We start from the raw sequence: 19,975 nt of genomic DNA on the forward strand, positions 1-19,975 counted from the left end.
CTGTCTCTAGATGTTGGCTGCTTCCTTTTTAGCTATTGTTATGGGCTAAACAACTACATATGTTGACTTAAAAGTAATGGGTGGGTTTAGTTAAAATGGGTGGGTTTAAAATTATTTTAAATAATTAAATTACAACCAATGGTTGAGTGCCATGTCACTAAAAATTATTATTTAATTATTTTTAATTTTGGTTTGCTAATGAAGGGGTAAATTTGGACCCAAAGGTGGATGTGAAGGGTATTTGGGGGCCAATAGGTGGATGGAGGGTAATTGTGTATCATTTTCAATACTTCGAGGGTATTTAGGTCCTTTTCCGTTTATAAAAAATATCATTTTAAATTACAATTATACCTGCAACGAATAAGTTTCCTAGTTAATTTAGTGACGTGTTAATGTAGTTTAGTGGTCTAATAGCGGGATTGGAGTTTATTTTGTATCTTATAAAATTTCACACAGAATTTAAGCGACTAATTAAAGTTGTAATCTCATTTAATTTGATATTTTTTTTGTTCATTTTTTCTGAAGGGAGTTTGCATGTTAGTATAAACTTATAGTATGGATTGTTTTCCCCCTTTTTATTTGTTTTATGTGGTAGTGGTAGTATGCAGTGCACAGAGTGAAAATGTTACATGCCTTCTAAAGCAAGCAGACATTCATTCTTCTTCAGAGTAGCACCATGGCTCATTCCAACATTGAAGCTGATAAAATGTGAGATTTTGTGTTGTTTGAGAAAAAATTAATGACCTTGTGTTCTTCTAAGGGGTATACATTTTTCTTTTTTTTTTGGATGTGTGCATGTTCTACCTTCATTTGGGGTTTTTTGGCCATTGTTGAATCTAGTTCTGGTTCTTAGCCGTTACGGCCTCAATTTCTCTTTCTTCTGAATGTATATTGTGTTGTATTGATTTCTTTCTTTGTGGGTTTATGTCTAACCGCACTATTGTTCTAATGGAAAGGGACGAAATTCTCTGCACGTACAAACTAGTTTAAACAGAAAATGTAGTGCTTTTGCACGGCTTGATCTTGCCATATGCTCATGTTTTCCTTTGAAACCTATAGAGTTTAAGTGTGTAATTTATCTTCTTTATATTTTGATGATAACAGGCTGGATGTATATATACACGATTATCTTATGAAGAGAAAATTTGGTGTTTCTGCTAGGACATTTCAAGTTGAAGCACAACTTCTCACCAATCGTGTTGGTAATACAACTAAAAAAATGCCACTCTGGTCAATGCCTTTTTCCAATTTTACTTTAATTGGTTCACAAAATAAACATTTGTTTTTCAGCTATAGATGCTCCAGGTGGTTTTCTTCTTGAATGGTGGTCAGTATTTTGGGATATTTTCATTGCTCGGTTCAAGACCCCTCTTTCAAGCACTTCTGCATCTTACAATGTGGTATGATTTCAATGTGTTACAGACTCTTATTTTCTTAAATCTTATTTCACCTAACCATCTTGTTTCACCTATTTATGTGTGTCCATTAATTTCTGAATGAGGACGTCCAAGGGAAAGTAGAATCAAAGAAATTGTTGTATACAAAGTTGATGGAGAGTAAGGATGAGGAGGAAAAGCGGGCAAATACGGAAAGGCATAAGATGACGAAGAAGAGGCTAAGTTAGCAGTTACGATGACCAAAACATCAAATTTTGAATGTTTGTATGTAGAACTATAGGACAAGGTGCGGATAAAAAGATAGATAGGCGCGATAGAGAGGAGGGCCAGAGTCCTGGACCAAGTGTAGTATATCTAGGATGAGGACGATAAAGTATTGGTGGAAGGCACACTCATCAGATAGAGGTGACTGTCATATATCCGTAGATTCTTGAAGAAAAAGGGGGACAAAGATATTGTGCTGGGAGATTTTGAGCACTCTGAGAGGCATCATGATTTTGGGTTTTGTAGGTGTACAAAGGTTTACAAGCTTAAGCCATTTTTTTTTAAAAAAGACTGAGAAGCTTAAGGTTGTGTTTCGAAGGATGCATAGGACCCGATGGAATTTTGCAAGAGCACAAGCAAGGTATAGAATGGCCAACTAGGTTGGTTAATCACATTTCTTAGATAAAAAAAATGTCTGAAGAATAGAGGAAGAGTACAATGATGCCGTTGTGCAAGAACAAGGGGATATCCTGAATTGCAACAACTATAGGGGTATCAAGCTGCTAAACCACACCATGAGGGTTTGGGAGAGAGTGAAAGAGATTCGGTGTGTCACTCGTACGAGTGGCTTCTCGATGAATAAGTTGTGATTTCTCTTGCTGATACAGTTCATTCTTTTAGGAAGTTTCGTATTCTTAAGGAAATGTTCTACCTAGTGGTGGTTAGACCGACTATGTCGTATGAAGTAGAGTGTTGCCTAGTCAAGAGCTCTCACGTTTAGACGATATAATTTGTGGAGATGAGGATACTGAGTTGGATGTGTAGGCATACTGGGACAAATAAGGTTATAAATGAAGATATATGGTGCAAGCTGAGAGGCATTCGTGGAGGAAAAAATACGGGAGGCGAGACTGAGATACTTTGGACATGTGAATATGAAATGCATGGATTTCCCGGTGTAGAGGTGTGAGGTTTTCAATGGATGTTTCGGTAGAGGTAAAGGTAGGCCGAAGAAATATTGGGGAGAGGTTATTAGACAAGGCATGATGTAACTTCAGCTTACATATGTCAAGATGACATGACCTTAGATAGGAGATTATGGAGGACATGAATTAGGGTAGGAGGTTAGTAGGTAGTTGAGTGTTGTCTAGCTTATCTTTCCATGCTAGTAGTAGTATTACTCTTTGTAGTTTCTTGCTTCTTCAATTTCTTTTACTAGTTATTGTTCCTTGTACTTTGATTATCATATTATTTAGTTGTAGTTATTGTTCATATTCAGTATGCTTTGTCATGCTTTGTTTAGTATCTTGCCTTGGTTTCTTCACTATTGTTAGTTTTTGATCTATCAGAAACAACCTCTTTACCTCCCAAGGTAGGGGTAAGGTCTGCCTACACACTATCCAGACCTCACTTGTGGGATTACACTGGGTATGCTGTTGTTTGTTTGTTATTTTCATTTGTCAGATGCCAGTTTCTTCAAAGTTTAAAGTTAACCTACTTAGCTGATTTTGGGTTTGCAGGGTCATATGATTAATACATTGGAACACAAGGATGTCCAAGCTCAACGGCTAAATCAAATGCAACAGCTTATCCAACAAAAACAACTGCAAGGTTATGGTACTCAGCTTTTGAGGGGGACTACCAATGAGGCTATGACAAGACACAGTCTAGGGACAACAAATGCTTTAACCAAAAGGGTGTACGAAAGTAACCCTCAAGTCCAGAGAATTCTCATATCAGTGGCCAATAAGGTGTTCAGAACTAATTTTTTTTAATAATTGCTGTACTAGTTCTCTCCTTCCTGCCTTTATTTTTGAGCCTTCATATCTAAATCATACTTTTGTCATTTTTATTTCTCTAGAAACCCACAAATCCAAGGGATAGTGATAATATTGATCAGCATTTAGATGCAAATCACAGCTGCATATCAAAAGCGGAAACCTTTAGAGACCAGCATACGCGGTACATTTTTTGAGCCCTATCTGATGGTGTTTTCATGGCGGGACTTCTCTTTACCATCATGTCATTGTTTGTTTTATTTCAGGCAAACGCATCACAGTTTTCCTGGTGATAATTTGAGATTTTATCCTCCACTAGCTGATCAAGCTCATCAATTCCCAGTTACACAAGTAACTACCTTCCTCCTGCCGAAAGACAAATATAAAAGGAAAAGAGAAAGAGAAATATATAAGCCAAATACTAAGAAAGCTGATAAAAACAAACATTTCAACTAAAAAAATGTGTAAAGGCAATTGGTAGCAACATTTCACTCTAACTGCTTAATTTTTCTATTGTATGAAGCTGGACCAGAGCTTAACAAATATGATAATTCCTGCTGTGAGTCTCAAAGCTGCTGAGTCAGGTAATTTACTCACTGAAGTTTCTGGTATTAACACTTAACAGTTAGCAATTCAATGCCTTAATGTAAGTGATGAGCATTTGTACACGTGATTTTCTTTTTGAGGGCTTTTAATGAAAGCAAATTTACTTCAAACAATAATCAAACTTGTCAATATGGTACCTGGCCGGGCTAGATCATCCTTTTGAATGGGGATTTCCCATGATGCTGTAAGAATCTTTTTTGAGTGCTGTAAACATTATGTAGACCACTTTACTACTCTAGAATGATATTGTGAAGATCAACTGTAGCATGAAATTATGAAAGACTATTACTATTTCTTCCGAAAAATTAATGGCACTTTTTCTTGAAAATTTGACTCCTGATTAACGTGAATAAAAATTGATTGACCATGATGGTATTCATCCAACGCAAGTTAACTATTAACTGTTCATCTTGAGTTTGTTCTACATTGTTTTTACAGTTGTTTGTTGTTTATCAGTCTAGCCCCCCTCTCCGCCCCATTTAAACTAATTCACATTCTTATTTGGTTCAGGATCAGATCATGGAGTAAACAGTTTGCTTTTAAAAGGATGGCCCTTGATGGTAAGGTCATAATGTGTACTTTCTCAAATATCCATCAAAATGTAATGGTAAAGAAGTCAAATATTCAGGCTTTAGGACAACTGAAACTCCATTCCGAAGATCAAAATGAACTGTTTATTGTTTCTTTATTTTTGGTGTAAATACTAAACAGTGCTTTGTAAATGATGGCTAAGCAGTGATATATCTTATAGAATCTCTTCTAGAATTGGAATGGATGTGTTTTTGGTATATTGTAAATACTTCTGACGGTACTTTCTTGGTGCCATATTACTAATATACTTTACCATTTCTCAAAAGAAGTCCAACTCTCACCTTCTGTGGTATATGAAAGTGACAAAGACATGATTGAATCTATTACTAGAGTGAAATTAGAATATGCTCTTTTACTTATAAAATGATGCATATTCTTTTAGAAATTTACTCCCTGATTGTATCACATAAGAGAATATTTGTGCTAGTAGTGAAAACTGAAGTATAACAAATATTACTCATTAATATGCTCCTGCAAGTTGAGGGTGACCGGAATGAGCCCAACGTGTGAAAATGGCGCAGAAAAGCTATAAGCAGGAGAGGCTTGGTGAGGTCGTCAATGACTTGATCAGTAGAGTGAAGGTGACGAACCTCAAGTGCTTTTTGTTGAACTTGCTGACAAACAAAATTGAAATCAGTAGCTACATGCTTCATCCTACTGCGAAAGACTGGATTAGCACAAATGTAGGTTGTGATAATATTGTCACAGAGAACTACTGGTGGAGAAGACTAGTGAAAAGTGAAGCTCATTTTGCAAATTCGTGAGCCAATTGACTTCATAAACAGAAGCAGCAATAGATCGATACTTAGCTTCCGTGAATAAGGGTTACACAGACTTTTGCTTTTTGGAGGTCCAAGAGTTTGGTAATTTCCAAAGGTTGACAACACAAACGCTGATGCCACAGATCTAAACACACTTGATTGTCTGCCGGCCATTCATAAAGCATCCTCTCTCCACCGTTGAACTGGTGGACCCCATACTGAGATCTTCACAAGATAATAGAATGAAAGAATTCAATGCTAAGTTGCTTGGACTCTTCACTTTTGGTGCCGCACCCGTGTCGACACTACATGGGTGTGGGTGTGGATGTGGGAGCCGTGTACGATTTTGGTCTACTGATTTTGGGTACTTTGACCAAAATCGATGTGGAAAATCTGGACAATTTTAATGATTTATGTAATCAATACAAAAGCTAAGGTGAAATTGAAGAAAATGGAATACCATTTATGTAGAAATTTCTATGTCACTCCTTTTCTTTTAATCTCCATCCATGATTCTCCTCAAGTTCTCCACATAATAACTCATAATTTAGGTTTTTTAATTCTATTTTTAAATATTTTAATTATTTTTAGGTGAATTCCTCCACTCGTATCCATACATGGATCCATATCCCCTAATCTTAAAAACTAGATCATGAAGGATCCAACCTCTAGATCTGCACCCGTATTATATATCCGCACCCGAGTCCAAGCAAATTAGATTCAATGGATGTTTTATTGTTACGATAGAATTGAGAAATTGTTGGCAATGGAAGGGGAGCAAAGGATATTGGATGATTGAAAGTGAGAATCACATGCATATATATCTGGGTTACCGGTGTGAGATATTGGTATGGTGTTACCATTTCCCATTGTGATTTATTCTGGACCATTCTAGTCTCTAATGGTTGTGAGACTTTTGGCATGTGTATAGACCTATTGTTGTTGGTGGCGTTGGTCCTTGTTTGACAGTTGGTGTGTGAGCAACAACAATAATTCTGGTGGAGGGTGTGAGTTAGAGCATTGTGTTTGAGGAAAAGCTCGTGGTCAGTAGGCTTTTCAAACAGTAGGATGTGCTCGAATTGCTGCTGATATTTCTCGATTTTCTGGTTCAAAAGATGAGAATTTTGACAGTGAGTATGGTGTTGGTTACAGGACCTCCTGCAGTCGCCAGTTCATTGCAGAGAGTCAAACTTGGTTGAGGTAGTCCATTACAGGACGGCTCTCTTTTGTGAGATGTGCAAGGCGATCTCGCAAGCTCACTATGAGAGTTTGTAACTTATTGGCATAAGCAGTGTGGAGGGAATCTCATGTTGCTTTGGCGGTGGTTGCATCGGGTACAGTGGCAGCAAGAGTTGGGTAAACTGACTCTAAAATGGCATTTTGTATCAACTAGTCCTGATGAAAGTGAAACAAATTAATGTAATCAAGGTTGGCAATTGTCTGGTTGTTTTCTGTGGTGGTCTGGATGGGAGCAGGAATAGTCCCATCTACATCCATAAACATTGTGTCCTGTCCTATCATGAGCATGGACATTTGTGCCTTCCAGAGGGAGAGAATAAGTTGTCTGCCAGCAAGTTGATCAAAGGCTAGGTAACTGAGTTGAATTGAACAATGGTGGTGGTATTTGGTGACTGGAATTGGTAACAGAGAGTGCCATTTGTGCTGAGTGGGTAACAAGGAGAAAAAAAGCGCTTGATACCATATAAAGGTTTGAGATGTGGAAGAGAAGTATGATATTTTATCCATGAACAACATGCTCTTTGTATAGAACGTTTGCTGAACTCAAAACATGAAAGTTGGCATAAATTAATATGATAAAATCAGTGCAGAAAAAAGCTAGAATACAGGAAACTACTGAATGTTCTAAATAAACCAAAGACTAACTAGATAATAATGAATCAGAAGAAAACTAGAAAGTTGGAAACTAATAACAAGCTCCTAACTAAAGGATAACAAATATTATATCCATTAATAGTTACCTTCTGATTGGTCTATATCCTCTGGATGTTGAATATGAGCATATGTTAGGTGTTTCCAGAGGAGCAGTGGTATCACTTGATCCGAAAGATATGTTTTTTTCCGAATAATGTGAAAGTATTTATTTTAATGTACAAACACATATATTTTCATCTGTAGTCATAGTCAATTTTCAACTGAAGACTCTAATGGGTGTAATCTGTTCAGCCCCCTAAACGTTTTATGAACCATGAGAGGATCAGGAGCGTTCAGATGAAAATGAAAGCACAATTGGCCTGCTGCTTTGAGCTTTCATTTTTAGTTGAACTTAGCGAGTATAATTATTTGCGTACCCTAAAATATTATTTGAACCAGAAGCAGTCAAACAGAAAATGGGAACCTTTTTTTCTGCTTCTTTTAGTTGTCATTTATAATTGGTTATTTGCTTAGAACCAGTCTAGAATTGACTATGAGACGGAGTATTTTCTATACATTGACTAATCTTCCCATATATAGGGATTGGAACAGCTTCAATCTGGACTAATTCAGCAGCAAAGCTCTACAGTCCACCTGTCTCATCCCTCCCAACAGCAGCTACAACAACAAATTCTAATGTTTCTTAGTGACCAGTATATGGATATAAGTCAAGGTGACCAATCAAACTTCACTGCGAACATAGTTGTGGACAGAAATTTGCCAGTTCAAGTGGATCTCCCGCTTTTCTCTCGTTCAGATTCAGCTATGCAAATGAAGGTGCCAGTTTATACTTGATATACTTTGCATTTGATGTCTTTAGAAAGACTATCTATTCTTGTAAAGAAGTATTAAAAAAATGACTAGTTTATGCAGGAAGTGCAGAACATCAATCAAAGTCTGGAACAAGGTCAACGGCCTGCTTTGTTTTGCAAGCATCCAAAAAATTCAAGTTCCAGCAGCCAACAGCAAGATAAGAGTGTTGCTACTGGAAGCACAACCATGGATGTTAGCTTGTCCAACACCTTTAGAGGTGATGATCAGGTTAGCTTTGACCTCAGACCCCTTATATGTCCAGCGCACTAGAGCTGTTGATAAGTTGTTCATATAAGAATAATAGGTGCGCTTGTTATGTGTAATGCATTTTGAATTTCTTACATTCCTGCAAACCCTGCACCCCTCTCCCCATTTAATTTCCAATGTGCACTTCGTGAATTTCTGTTATATTTTTTCTTTCAGTTCAACTCATACTATTAGCTTTCTATAAATATATCTTTGCTCTTTCATCCATCTTTTAATTATTATTTTTTTATCATTGATCAATTATTCCTACAACGTTGAAGTAATCAGTGCCATGACGAATTCCAAACATTTCTACTTTACCCAGCAGAGTAAGCCTTAAAGAATGAAAACAACTGGTTGAAAGTGTAGTGGTTTTCTTCCTGCTTCTTGTAATTCTTTACTTTCGATGGGGGACTTCAAATAGCTGATTGTACAAGTGTCGACCACCCAATATAAATTCAGATAAGAAAATGGACATTGAGTCTAACTCAAACCCAAAAGATAGCTCATGAGGTAGGTATTGATCAAGATTATAAACGGAGTCAACAACCCATTTCATAACCGATGTGAGAACATTTTTCTACCAAGTTTAGTTATCTGGAGCATGGAAGATGAAAATCCTATAAGCTAAAAATGTTGCGGAAGCCGAATATATAGAGAGTGATGGAATCACAACTGCTATATCTAAAGGTAGCTAATAAATAGTAAATGAGACAACAAGAGAAAGAACACCAGGAATTAACGAGGTTCGGCAAACTTTTGTTTTCTTTTGCCTACTCCTCGGACACAACCAACCAATATTTATTTCACTCCAAAAGAGTACAAGTGAAATACTACAAGAGAGAAAGAAGAACAAATGCCTTAGGAGATGAGAAGGCAAGTGAGAGGTGTGTTACAAATGAATTAGGAGCTACCTATTTATAGGAGTAAATTCTTCCTATTGATGTCATCCATGACATCACAATATGTCAACATTTACCTTGTGAAATCAATTTATGGTTCACCTAAATTTCACCTACAAAAGTTGTTATCTTGACTTTTATACCAATGAAGAATTATCCTCCTAAGTACCATATCTTCTCATTAATCCATTTTTGAATCTTGTCAAATTTAACAAAAAATGGACTACAAAAACTCAATCCAAAATCATCCTCAAGACCATATAGAGAGACCAAATACCTTTAACTCACCTATGTGGGACTCCAACAACTCTGTTACCACAATAAGAAAATGAATCTTGGACCTAACTAAACCTCAAATGCGCTCATGCAGTTATGATTCTCCAAGACCATTTAAGGAGAACAATAACCCATTATCTTAACAAATGTGAGATGCTTATCAAATTCCAATAAGAGTTCTATGAGATTTATACTAATTGTGAAAAACAAAGAGCTCTATGAGATTTAAGACTTACACATTAGCTTCATAATCAAATTTCCTTGAGTTCACATCAGTAGTAATATTTGGAGAGTGTCTTTGCTCTTTCTTTCCTTGGTTTCCTACTTCTATTATTCTTGGTAAAATTTTTGTATTACTTAGTCAAGTGATGTCATTTCTGATATATATTTTTGCTGTTATCTGACATGACAACCCATCATATTCTTACATATGCACAAGTATAGAGAAGGGTATATATTTGTCCTTGTACTTTCTTGTCCTCATTGAATTTCATTGTCCATGTTTACTCTAAAGAAATATGCTACGAGAAAGAGGAAGCAGTTAACGTCATCAGGTCAGATTAACAGCATAGGAACTGCGTACAACATTAGTCTGTTACCAAGTTCAGTGCCTTCTACACCATCTATATCCATTGCAGAAGATGTGATATCAATGCCTGCATTGCTTCATGATGATAATTTTTCTAAAGGTTGTGTGTATGGCAATGATGTTGTTTACTCAGCTACATTGGTATCAACTCAAACGGTAAGGATTACTGTCCCTATACTTACAATTTATTGAGGATTCCATGAAACAAGGATCCAATTAACAAGTTGTTCCTTCATTTCCAATTATTTAACTGATATAATAATATTAATCAATATGTCAAATTAGGATAATATGCTAGGGAAGGGGTTTACTATGATTTTCCTAAATTGATGCCACAAAAGTAGTATTGCATTGAGAAATATTTGGCTGTCTCTCTTTTATTGTTACTTTTTTTTTGTAATGTGAGACATTGTAGACAGATATGCTGTGAGAAGTGAATTTGGTACAAAGGAAATGCTAATCCAACTATGGGTTATATCAATTTTTGGTGTTCAATTTTCATGCGAAGTCTTACTTGATATCTTAACTCAACTGATTTCACACACCAGGAGAAAGATAACACAAACTTTCTTCAATACAAAAGTGAATCTGCGCATGGAGTGTTTGGTTAGTGCTTCCAAAACAAGCGAAGGATTTAAACTGGCTGCTAATATTTTATCAAAAGGATATCAATCAAATGTTCTCATTCTTTCTCCTAATTAAGAGATGGTGGTTCTATTGATGCATAGTCACACTAATCAAATATGTGTGGGGATGCAGGTTGATGTTCCTCTTATAAACCACATGTTTGCAAGCAACTCTGCCGAGTCCTTCCTTTCTGACAATGCAGATACTGAAAGCATAATCCCTAGGCGCTTAGGCACCAGTAAAGGTTTTAACTGACGCTGACTTCTTTATACTGGCTTTTTCTTGATGGGACACTTGCCACTCTAGCTATTTACATTTTTTTTTGCAATAAAGATATTACGGTCTTGGAAATTGGGAGTTTTCATTCCAGTGCAGTTAATTGCTGCAACTTTTCATCTGATGGAAAGCTGATAGCAACTGGCGGGGATAAAGAGGTATTGATACAGGATCTTGAGATGATAAATTGTTTTGTACTCGATACAGTCTGAAAAGCAGTGAAACAAGGAGTTGTATTCTTGAACTCTGTATTCAGGTCTCTTTACTTATTATTATTTCTGATGTGTTCTGGTGTAGGTTGTACTACGGTGCACAGATTCAAGAGCGCAAAAGCATATACTTGAGGGGCATTCTGATGCAATAACAGATGTTCGCTTTGGTCCAAGATTACCGCGTCTTGCTTCATCTTCCCTTGATAAGACAATCAAAATTTGGGATGTTCATAATGTAAGTCATTTTATGTGTTCATTATTAGGAGGATAGGATATTACTCTTCCATCCTGATAAAACTCTAAGGTGAATCATTGCGTGTTGTGTAGAAATTTTATGCTCAAACTCAGTGTAGATGTGAATTCAGATTTTGTACAAAACAGTGTAGCTGAAACTACAGAGATCCATTATTTTGCATCTGTATTTCAAAGAATGCCGAAGTGTATAACCTTCCTCTCTTTCATCTACATTCAAATGGACCTTTCTCCCAGAATTTTGACCATATACCTTTTTAACATATAATATAGGCCATACATGTTGGATCATAGTAATCCATCATTAATTTCATTTATACAACAATAATATTCTTTTTTCTAATAACATAAGAAATGTTTTTATTTCTTTATTTTTTCTGAATTTAAGAAGGATAAACATTTCTTAATAATAATCCTTGATTTTAAAGTAAGGATACATCAATCAGAATACCTTAACAAACAAAAAGTAATTACAGTTTTTCAAATTACAAAATATTGTTAAAATATCGTTGATGGAGTTATTGTTGAGCTACTTTCCGTTTCAAGTTTCGAACCAAGAAATATTTAAGCTAATGCTTATTCTACTTAAATTTGGAAAAATTTAAAATTAGAAAAATGTTTCCTATTTATCAAGAAAAACGAAATTTATCATTATATAAATGAAAATTAATGATGCGGTTACTATGATCTTATATATATGACCTATATTATCAGTTTAAAAAGTACATGAGGTTATTCTGTTTTAATTGATAAAACGATATTCAGATGAAAAAAAAAGATAAGTTGCAACTTTATTTTCTAATTAGTTAAACGGATTTCAAAAGAATAAGGTTCCCTAAGTATCAATAGAGACATTTTGGCCAAATTATTAACAACAGGGACATTTTTGGTGCAACTATTTACGGAGGACATTTTGTTTCTATTTCACATGGTTTAAAGATATTTTTGACCCATTTCCGTTCTTTCAATGATCCTTCTAAGATGAATTAACAATTGTGTTTGTTCACCCCAACTTGTTTGAAGACTGTTGATGGTGAACTCCTGACTTCTAGCTTTACGAATTTTTTCTTTGACAGAACACCGTCAAATTATCTGTACATGCACTTAGATTAATTTGTTTTGATGAATTTTGGCAAGTAGAGTTCCAGCCTGTCAAAACTAGAGTTTGTTGTATCTTGCAGCCAGACCACTCAATACGAAGTTTTACTGGCCATTCTGCCTCCGTTATATCACTTGACTTTCATCCTACCAAGGAGGACCTCATCTGTTCTTGTGATAATGTTAGTACGATCCGATACTGGAGCATTGAGAATGGTGGTTGTGCAGGAGTGTCAAAGGTATTAGTAAACCTATATTTGATAACTCAAACTAGTAGGTTAAGCTGCAAAATGATGATATTTCTGGTCCCTATTTCAGTAATAGAATCTTTATTTACGTCACGACTTATCAGCTCCAAAATTTTCAGGTTCGTGCAACTCAAGTTAGGTTTCAGCCTAATCTTGGGAAGTATCTTGCTGCTGCTGATGCGGATGGTGTATTGTTATTTGATGTGGAGACTACCCAAATCTGTAGATATCCTCTGAAGGTTGGGCAATTTTTCGTACAATATTCCTTTCACTAAGTTGTTGAAATTATTAGTGCATGACTGTGGTTAGTTCATGCCGTAGGGTGTTGGGTTATGTCTTGTAACGAGGTGCAACACTCATGTTTAGTTGCATTCCTTGAGTTTTAAACCCTGAACAGACTGCGGGTGGTACACTATTAGTCTAGTTTTTGTGGAAGCTTTAACAATTTATGGACTGGTTGTAGCATTAGCAGTTTTATTTGTGAATCCTTTTGTTTAATCTTTAGCTTAAAAATATAAAAATTAAATACATTTTTCATATCTTGATTCTAAGTTTTTAAAATTCTATCTCAGATTGGATCTTCAAGTCTTCCCTACATTCACCTATGCTGATGTTATGTGATCTTTTTTTATCTCCAGAAACTGATGTAATATTATTTGGTTGGACAACCACTTGTCCAACATCCTATTTGCCCCACACTGTCTTTTCTCTTTTTGTAATTAGTTGAACCAAACACATTGCATATGACAGGCAAGGAAGAAAGCCGAGTGAAGGTTTCCTCTTTAGTTCTCCCCTAAATAGCTCAGATTATAACGAACTTAAGACTTGAACCTGTGATTGGATCATTCTGGACACTGAATATCTGACTCTATTCATGGGCTCACAAACGATAGAGTTTCCCTAGGAGTGTTAGCTTCTGTTTTGTCGTAATGTAGTGAAACCTGTCAAATGATATTAGAGCAAGTGATGAGCACAATTTTAGTACTTCTCTCGTTTTGCATTATGTCTTTACTTGTTGTATCCTATCGGCAAGTTGCACCTTCTTAGTGATTATTACGACGTTGTTCGAGTTGTAATGAACTTTTTCTCGGGGGCATCTTTGCAGGGTCACATCTCAATCATCCGGGGTATATGCTGGAGCAGCTCTGGTGAGTATCTAGCTTCAGTTAGTGAAGATACGGTAAAAGTCTGGAAGATTGGCTCTAGTGGAGAGCAAGAGTGCATGCATGAGCGAAGCGTAACAGGCAAAAGATTTCGTTGCTGCACATTTCATCCTTGTTACCCTTCTGTATTAGTGGTTGGTTCAGATCAGGCAAGTAGCTTTTTTCTTTCATGTCATCAATTCTATGAGTTGCTCCATTGGCTTACTATTACATAAATGCATGAAGGTTCACAGTTTATATGCCAAGTTGATTGTTTCAACACTGCATGCATGTTCATTACATTTTCAAGTCTTTGCCTTGTGATTTATGGACTTCTGTAATGATATGATTTAACTTGTGTACGTTCTAGTGCCTGGAGTTTTGGCATATGGCTGAGAACAAGATGATGATCGTGCTGGAAGAACCTGTGAATAGTTTAGCCGCGTCACAGCCCACTGGTGTAGTAGCTTCTGCCACTGACAACAATTTAATCAGATTGTGGAAATGAAAATTTATTTCCATCAACTTCAACTTGGAGAAATCTGAATAGATAGAGGGAAAATCTGTTTTACCATGTTTTGCATTTACACCACACCTACCAATATGAACAGAAATGTGGTTATGTTAGGTAAGCACCTCTGGGGAAAATGTGGGTAACATCTATTTTTTTGCTGAATTTGAATCTAAACTATGTAAATGTGTTAAAAACAAACGTCTCCCATTTTAGCCATATCTCATCAGAGTGAGTCGTGATTTCGTACTTCTGCTTTGTTTTCTCATTTCTCATGTGTTTAATTTTGTTTTAACCATAATTATCATCTATCTTCTGCATTCTATACTACATTAAAAGTATGAAGCTCGTTAGAAATGTTGATTGAACTTTTTGCACTTCATTACACTGTAATATAAGACTTTTATTTACTATTTTTCTCAGATTATCATTTCATTATCTTTATAATATTGACTATAATTTTGAAAAATTAAGGAGACATCAAACATATGGAGAATTAATGTTGATAGGTCGTTAGAAATATATGGAACAAGAATACTGGTTATAATTTCTTTGTTTTAATTCATAATTTATGTTATGAATTATGACATTATGTTTCAGGGTAAGCTTCAAAATAGACAAAAAGTAGCTGAGAAAATAGTGTCAGCAAAATCAGGCCAAGATGATGTAGAATTCTAAAATGAAATCTTGTTGGTTATATGGTTAGGTTGTTAGGATTTTGCTAATATTGGTAGTTTTTTTTTTTTTTTTTTGAATTAATGTTGGTGAATATTTATTACGTGAAAAACCAGTCCTGAAGTCGGCTAAAATTAATGTTGGTAACTTCTTGTTGTATTTATAGGAATTAATGTGAACAAGAACTTTTTCGATGAACAATACAACCATGTTGCTTTCTCAACTCTATGTGCTTTATTAACAATGTATTGGTTCTATTTTTACGTTTTCGTTTGGTTTTGATTTCGATTATAGTCGTCTTCTTGTATCCATTATCATAATTCTTTCTACTGTTCTTTATTTTTTTAGTTAATAACTTTTAAGATCATATATGAATTATTCACAATCAATAAGTGACAATAGATTCTTCCCTTTTAATAATTTCTCGTGTTTCTCTTTCGGACTAAAAAAGTGAACCATACAACGTACATCAAGATATTGAACATGTGAAAGCATCGAATTTTGCAAGAGAAATTAACAATGATAAAGAAACTCCGACTTTTATATGATATATAGTGATAGAGATATTGAACATGCAAATCCTATTATCTTGAAAGCTTCATGAGAAGAGGGAAGTTTTCATCGATTCGCGGGATAAGCTACAAGTATTTTTTAGATTATGATCGAAAATACATAAAAAAATCTAAACTTAACTAGGATTTTATTATCCTTGAACCCATTTTTTTCATATTTTTATACACCTTATGCTGACATGACACCTCCAACCACCTAGGTTTGGTGTGTTTTTACACATGCACAAGTCACGTGTCTAATATATATATATATATATATATATTCAACAACTTTTTAAAAAATATTCTTATTTTCTTTATTTTGTATTTAAATTGATTTAATACACATTTTTTTTAACCTTTTATCTAAACTTTTTTTCCTTTATTCATTATTTTTTTCTCTTTTATTTTTCTATTATTTTTATTTACTCTTTATATTTTCTTTTATCTTTTCTTTTGATTTGATTTCAATATATCTTGTATTTGAAATAAGTTCATTTCGAACTAACATCAAAATAAGTAAAGAAAATTAAATAAAACATAAAGAAAAATTAAAAGCAAACATTAAAGGATATTTTAATTTTTTAGAAAAATACAGATAATTTTTTAAAAATAGTTAAAAGTTAAAAGATAAGAACTTAATGAAAGTAAGAGTAAAAAATTTTAAGGTGAGAAAGTAATCTTTTAAAAAATATTTTACAAATAAAGAAATGAAAATAATTAAATATATTTAAGTTTTAACAATAAAACTGTATCATAATTAATTATAAGGTTATCAATTAAAAAATGACATCCGTCCAATTTATTCACTCATAACTTGCATTCAAGAGAGTGTGAGCACTCCCTATGCTACGTCAGTATTTTATGATATATCTATTCCATTTTAAATTAGATTGAAGGGAGAGGACAATAGGACTCTAGTTTATATTTAGATGTATCTGTAGAATTTCGAATGCCTTATCCTTCAATTTGTCTTAAACAAGGTAGTCGTTTCCTTGCTTTGCATGTTTATTGCATCAAACATATCTTCAACTGTCATGTGTCATATAATTTGATCGAACATGTCTAATCATAATTAGAGTTCTAAAATAAATACACAACTCGACCTTATATAAGATCATAAGTAAAAATTCTACAATCTACCTTATTTTTACGACATTAGTGTTGTCGCCATGATCACTTCGACCATGAGGCTTGTGAAGTTCACAAGCAATCCCAAATTGCCCAAACAATTCCTTTTTTAATTCCGAATAAATAACAAGTCAAACCTGTTTGGATATCTATTTCAATTTTCTCGTATATCTATATATATACTAAAAACTCTCTTTTGAGCAGATTGTGGAAACTACAATTTCTCTTTCAAGCAAACTATAGAAATTAAACCCTAAATTGCATGCATCAATCGAAGATCTAAACTAAGATTAAGTTTGCAACACTAACTGGCCATAATTTAACAACATGCTAAATCCATAAAAAGAAAAACAATAAAATAGAGCAAAACACAAGATTCACTAAATTAAATCAACACCCAATCCCAAAATCACACCCCTAGATTTGAAGTTTTTATCCACACATCATAAAAAAATAAGAAATTATACCTATGATGTTACCAACCATTAATTTTTAAAATTAAGCAATAACCTTCAACATACACTTCGATTCCACACCTCAGTTACAAGTGTGTATTCGAAAGTCTCAAAACTATTCTAAGGATACAAAAATTAATTCAAGCAAAGTTTCTCAAAACTGATTTAATTTTCCAAAATTCTCTACAAAAATATGATATATTTTCTCTCTCTTTTAGACTATTTATAGTTTTTCCAAAAGTACGCAAAAATTCTATGGACGTAGAAAAGTATATGGCTTGTGGGACTTCAAACTTCAGCTGCTACCCTGTAATCTTCAACCCAAACTGCCAAAATGTATTTTCCTGCAAAAACATTGATAAAATACCATTAAATATACTAAGAAATATTTAAAAAGACATGCAAAACTCAAATTTGAAGCATTACAAGTACCATAAGAGGCCGTTTGGTTACTGGTTAGAGTTATGCAGATTTAGTTATGCAGGTATTAGTTATGCAGAAGTTTTGTAGGTAATATTTAATTATATAGAGATTACATTACATGAATAATTAACTATTGAATATTATATTAATAAAAATTAAAATATGTTATTTACAAATAAAATAAGTAAAAAAATAGTATAAATTCTCCCTTAAAAAAAATCTCTATACTTAACTAGGAATTCTGTGTTTTTTTTCTCTCTTTATTTTTTAGTGTTTAAAGATTATAAAAATACTATTAATATATTTCAAGTACATTATACTATGCTATTTGATATAATGAAAATTTCTAAAAATATGATGCGTATGTTGTTTCTACAGTTTTAATATACTAAATTTATAAATATTATGTAAATTCACATTCTAAATAAAAATTAATACATGATAATTAAATATGTGAATATATGTAGTAATATATAATGCAAATATGTAATTAGCACATGCGCTATCAAAATTATACATTCCTATTCATAATATAATAATTTTTTTTGATTTTAAATGAAAACAAATAAAAAGTTGTTTGTATATATAAAAAAAAAGAAACGAAAATAGTTGGGAAAATAGAATAATTATGTAAAGTTTTCAATAAAAAAAGATTTGAAAACAAATCAATAGGGATAAATGTGTAATATATCTTTTTAATACATATATAATTAATACCCACATAACTTATTTCACCTTCTATCCTGCATAACTTATACATAGATTGTCTCATAAGTTATGCAAGTATTAATTATATAGGACTACAAAAAAAGTAATCAAACACTATATAAAATTAATACATGAATAATTATTATACAATATTTAGAACTTATCAACCAAACATAGTATAAGTCATGTTGACTTTTCAACATAATAAAAAAACTTTTACCAAACATAGTAAAACTAATATAATGTTTTATACATGAATAACATGCCCTCTTATACCGTAAACAAACAGCCCCTAAATGTGTGGTACATCACTCATGCATACGACATTATTTGACATGACTTGAACTAGCACCGAGAAAAATGTGGAATTGAGACACTTAGATGACTTTTGTCATGATTTGTACTTATTTTGGGTTTCGAGGGAGCGTGTTAGTGATTTGACTCGAGGGAACTTGTAATTTTGCAAAGAAGTACATCATTTTTTTATGTTTCTGTTCCAAATATATATTTACTTTAAAAAATATATTTGGCAAGACACTTTTTTGACTCGAAATGACTTGAGCAACAAATTTGAGATATTTTTGTAATATCTAAGGGTGATTAGGTAAGTTTATCAATTTCTTGTACCCAATCATCACTCTTTAAAAGTAAAATAACTTATGAAATTTCCAACCCATAATTATTACTTGGGATATTACTTTTCAGTTCACACTACTGCTCAAAAGATGACTAACAATATTTGTGTGAGTCTCCATTTATATTTAATCATGTGAAAAGTGTTGGGTCCCATTTCTAGAAATGATCCAAATCTATTTTTCTCTTACTTTTTTTTAACTTCTTTTTTCTTTGACTTTTCTTTTCCAATTAATGTCCCAAATTTCTCTACTTCCATACATATATAATTTTATTCATGGAAAATATGAAAATCCAAAAAGAAAATATTGATTCTATTTCTAACATTTTAATATTATTTTTCCAACTCGAAATTAATTATTTATATTACTAAAAATAATTAGATAAAATCATTTGTTAATTTACAAAAATATAATTAATTACAATTTTTTAATTTCATTATAATACTTTTTCTTTTTATAGGTGTAAATAAAATTTATAAATTTTAAAAAATTAAATGTAAATTAGTAAAACTATTATTTTATTTATGATTTCTTACGAAATTTGTAAAAAAAGATAGACTATTAATATGGAAAACAAAGTATAAAATTAATTTCTTATTTTATTCTTCTCAACAATTTCAAAATTTCAAAAGCACTTAAATCCATTAAATACCTTCAAAAAGAAAATATAACGGAAATAGCATTAATGTTCTTGACAAACAATTACATGAGTTTTGATACTATTTCATGAAATTAAAAACACGGAAGCATCCATAAATACCTATATAAGTACATATACTTTCTGTCAATTTATACGATATCTTTTATTTTTGAAATTCAAGCTAGGTGAAATTTTTTCATCACTTTAACTATTTTTATTTTTCTTGCTATTTGATTTTTGTGGATTTCTCAAAAATATACAATACTATAAAATTTTGGTAAGGTACATCTATATAT

The 19,975-nt window shown here is 33.2% G+C and overlaps 1 protein-coding gene across 5 annotated transcripts; it reads left to right on the forward strand.

Moving 5' to 3' along the window:
* Positions 1 to 241: 241 nt before the first annotated feature.
* LOC107018790 (transcriptional corepressor LEUNIG-like) lies at positions 242 to 14,710 on the forward strand. 5 transcript variants are annotated; one of them, XM_015219367.2, is made up of 19 exons: positions 242 to 708; positions 1,105 to 1,202; positions 1,291 to 1,400; positions 3,122 to 3,352; positions 3,463 to 3,563; positions 3,646 to 3,730; positions 3,903 to 3,963; positions 4,496 to 4,545; positions 7,810 to 8,046; positions 8,134 to 8,310; positions 10,021 to 10,060; positions 10,145 to 10,251; positions 10,855 to 10,966; positions 11,056 to 11,156; positions 11,296 to 11,445; positions 12,644 to 12,799; positions 12,928 to 13,047; positions 13,914 to 14,120; positions 14,321 to 14,710. In XM_015219367.2, exons 1-19 carry the CDS (start codon positions 677 to 679, stop codon positions 14,456 to 14,458), a joined length of 2,313 nt encoding a protein of 770 aa, XP_015074853.1. In that variant the 5' UTR covers positions 242 to 676; the 3' UTR covers positions 14,459 to 14,710. The 5 variants fall into 5 exon arrangements, with proteins under 5 accessions (XP_015074853.1, XP_015074851.1, XP_015074852.1 ...); XM_015219365.2 differs by having other exon boundaries at positions 10,021 to 10,251; XM_015219366.2 differs by having other exon boundaries at positions 8,143 to 8,310; positions 10,021 to 10,251.
* The last annotated feature ends 5,265 nt before the right edge of the window (positions 14,711 to 19,975 follow it).

Source organism: Solanum pennellii, chromosome 5, assembly GCF_001406875.1.
Source record: "Solanum pennellii chromosome 5, SPENNV200".
NCBI classification, from domain to species: Eukaryota; Viridiplantae; Streptophyta; class Magnoliopsida; order Solanales; family Solanaceae; genus Solanum; species Solanum pennellii.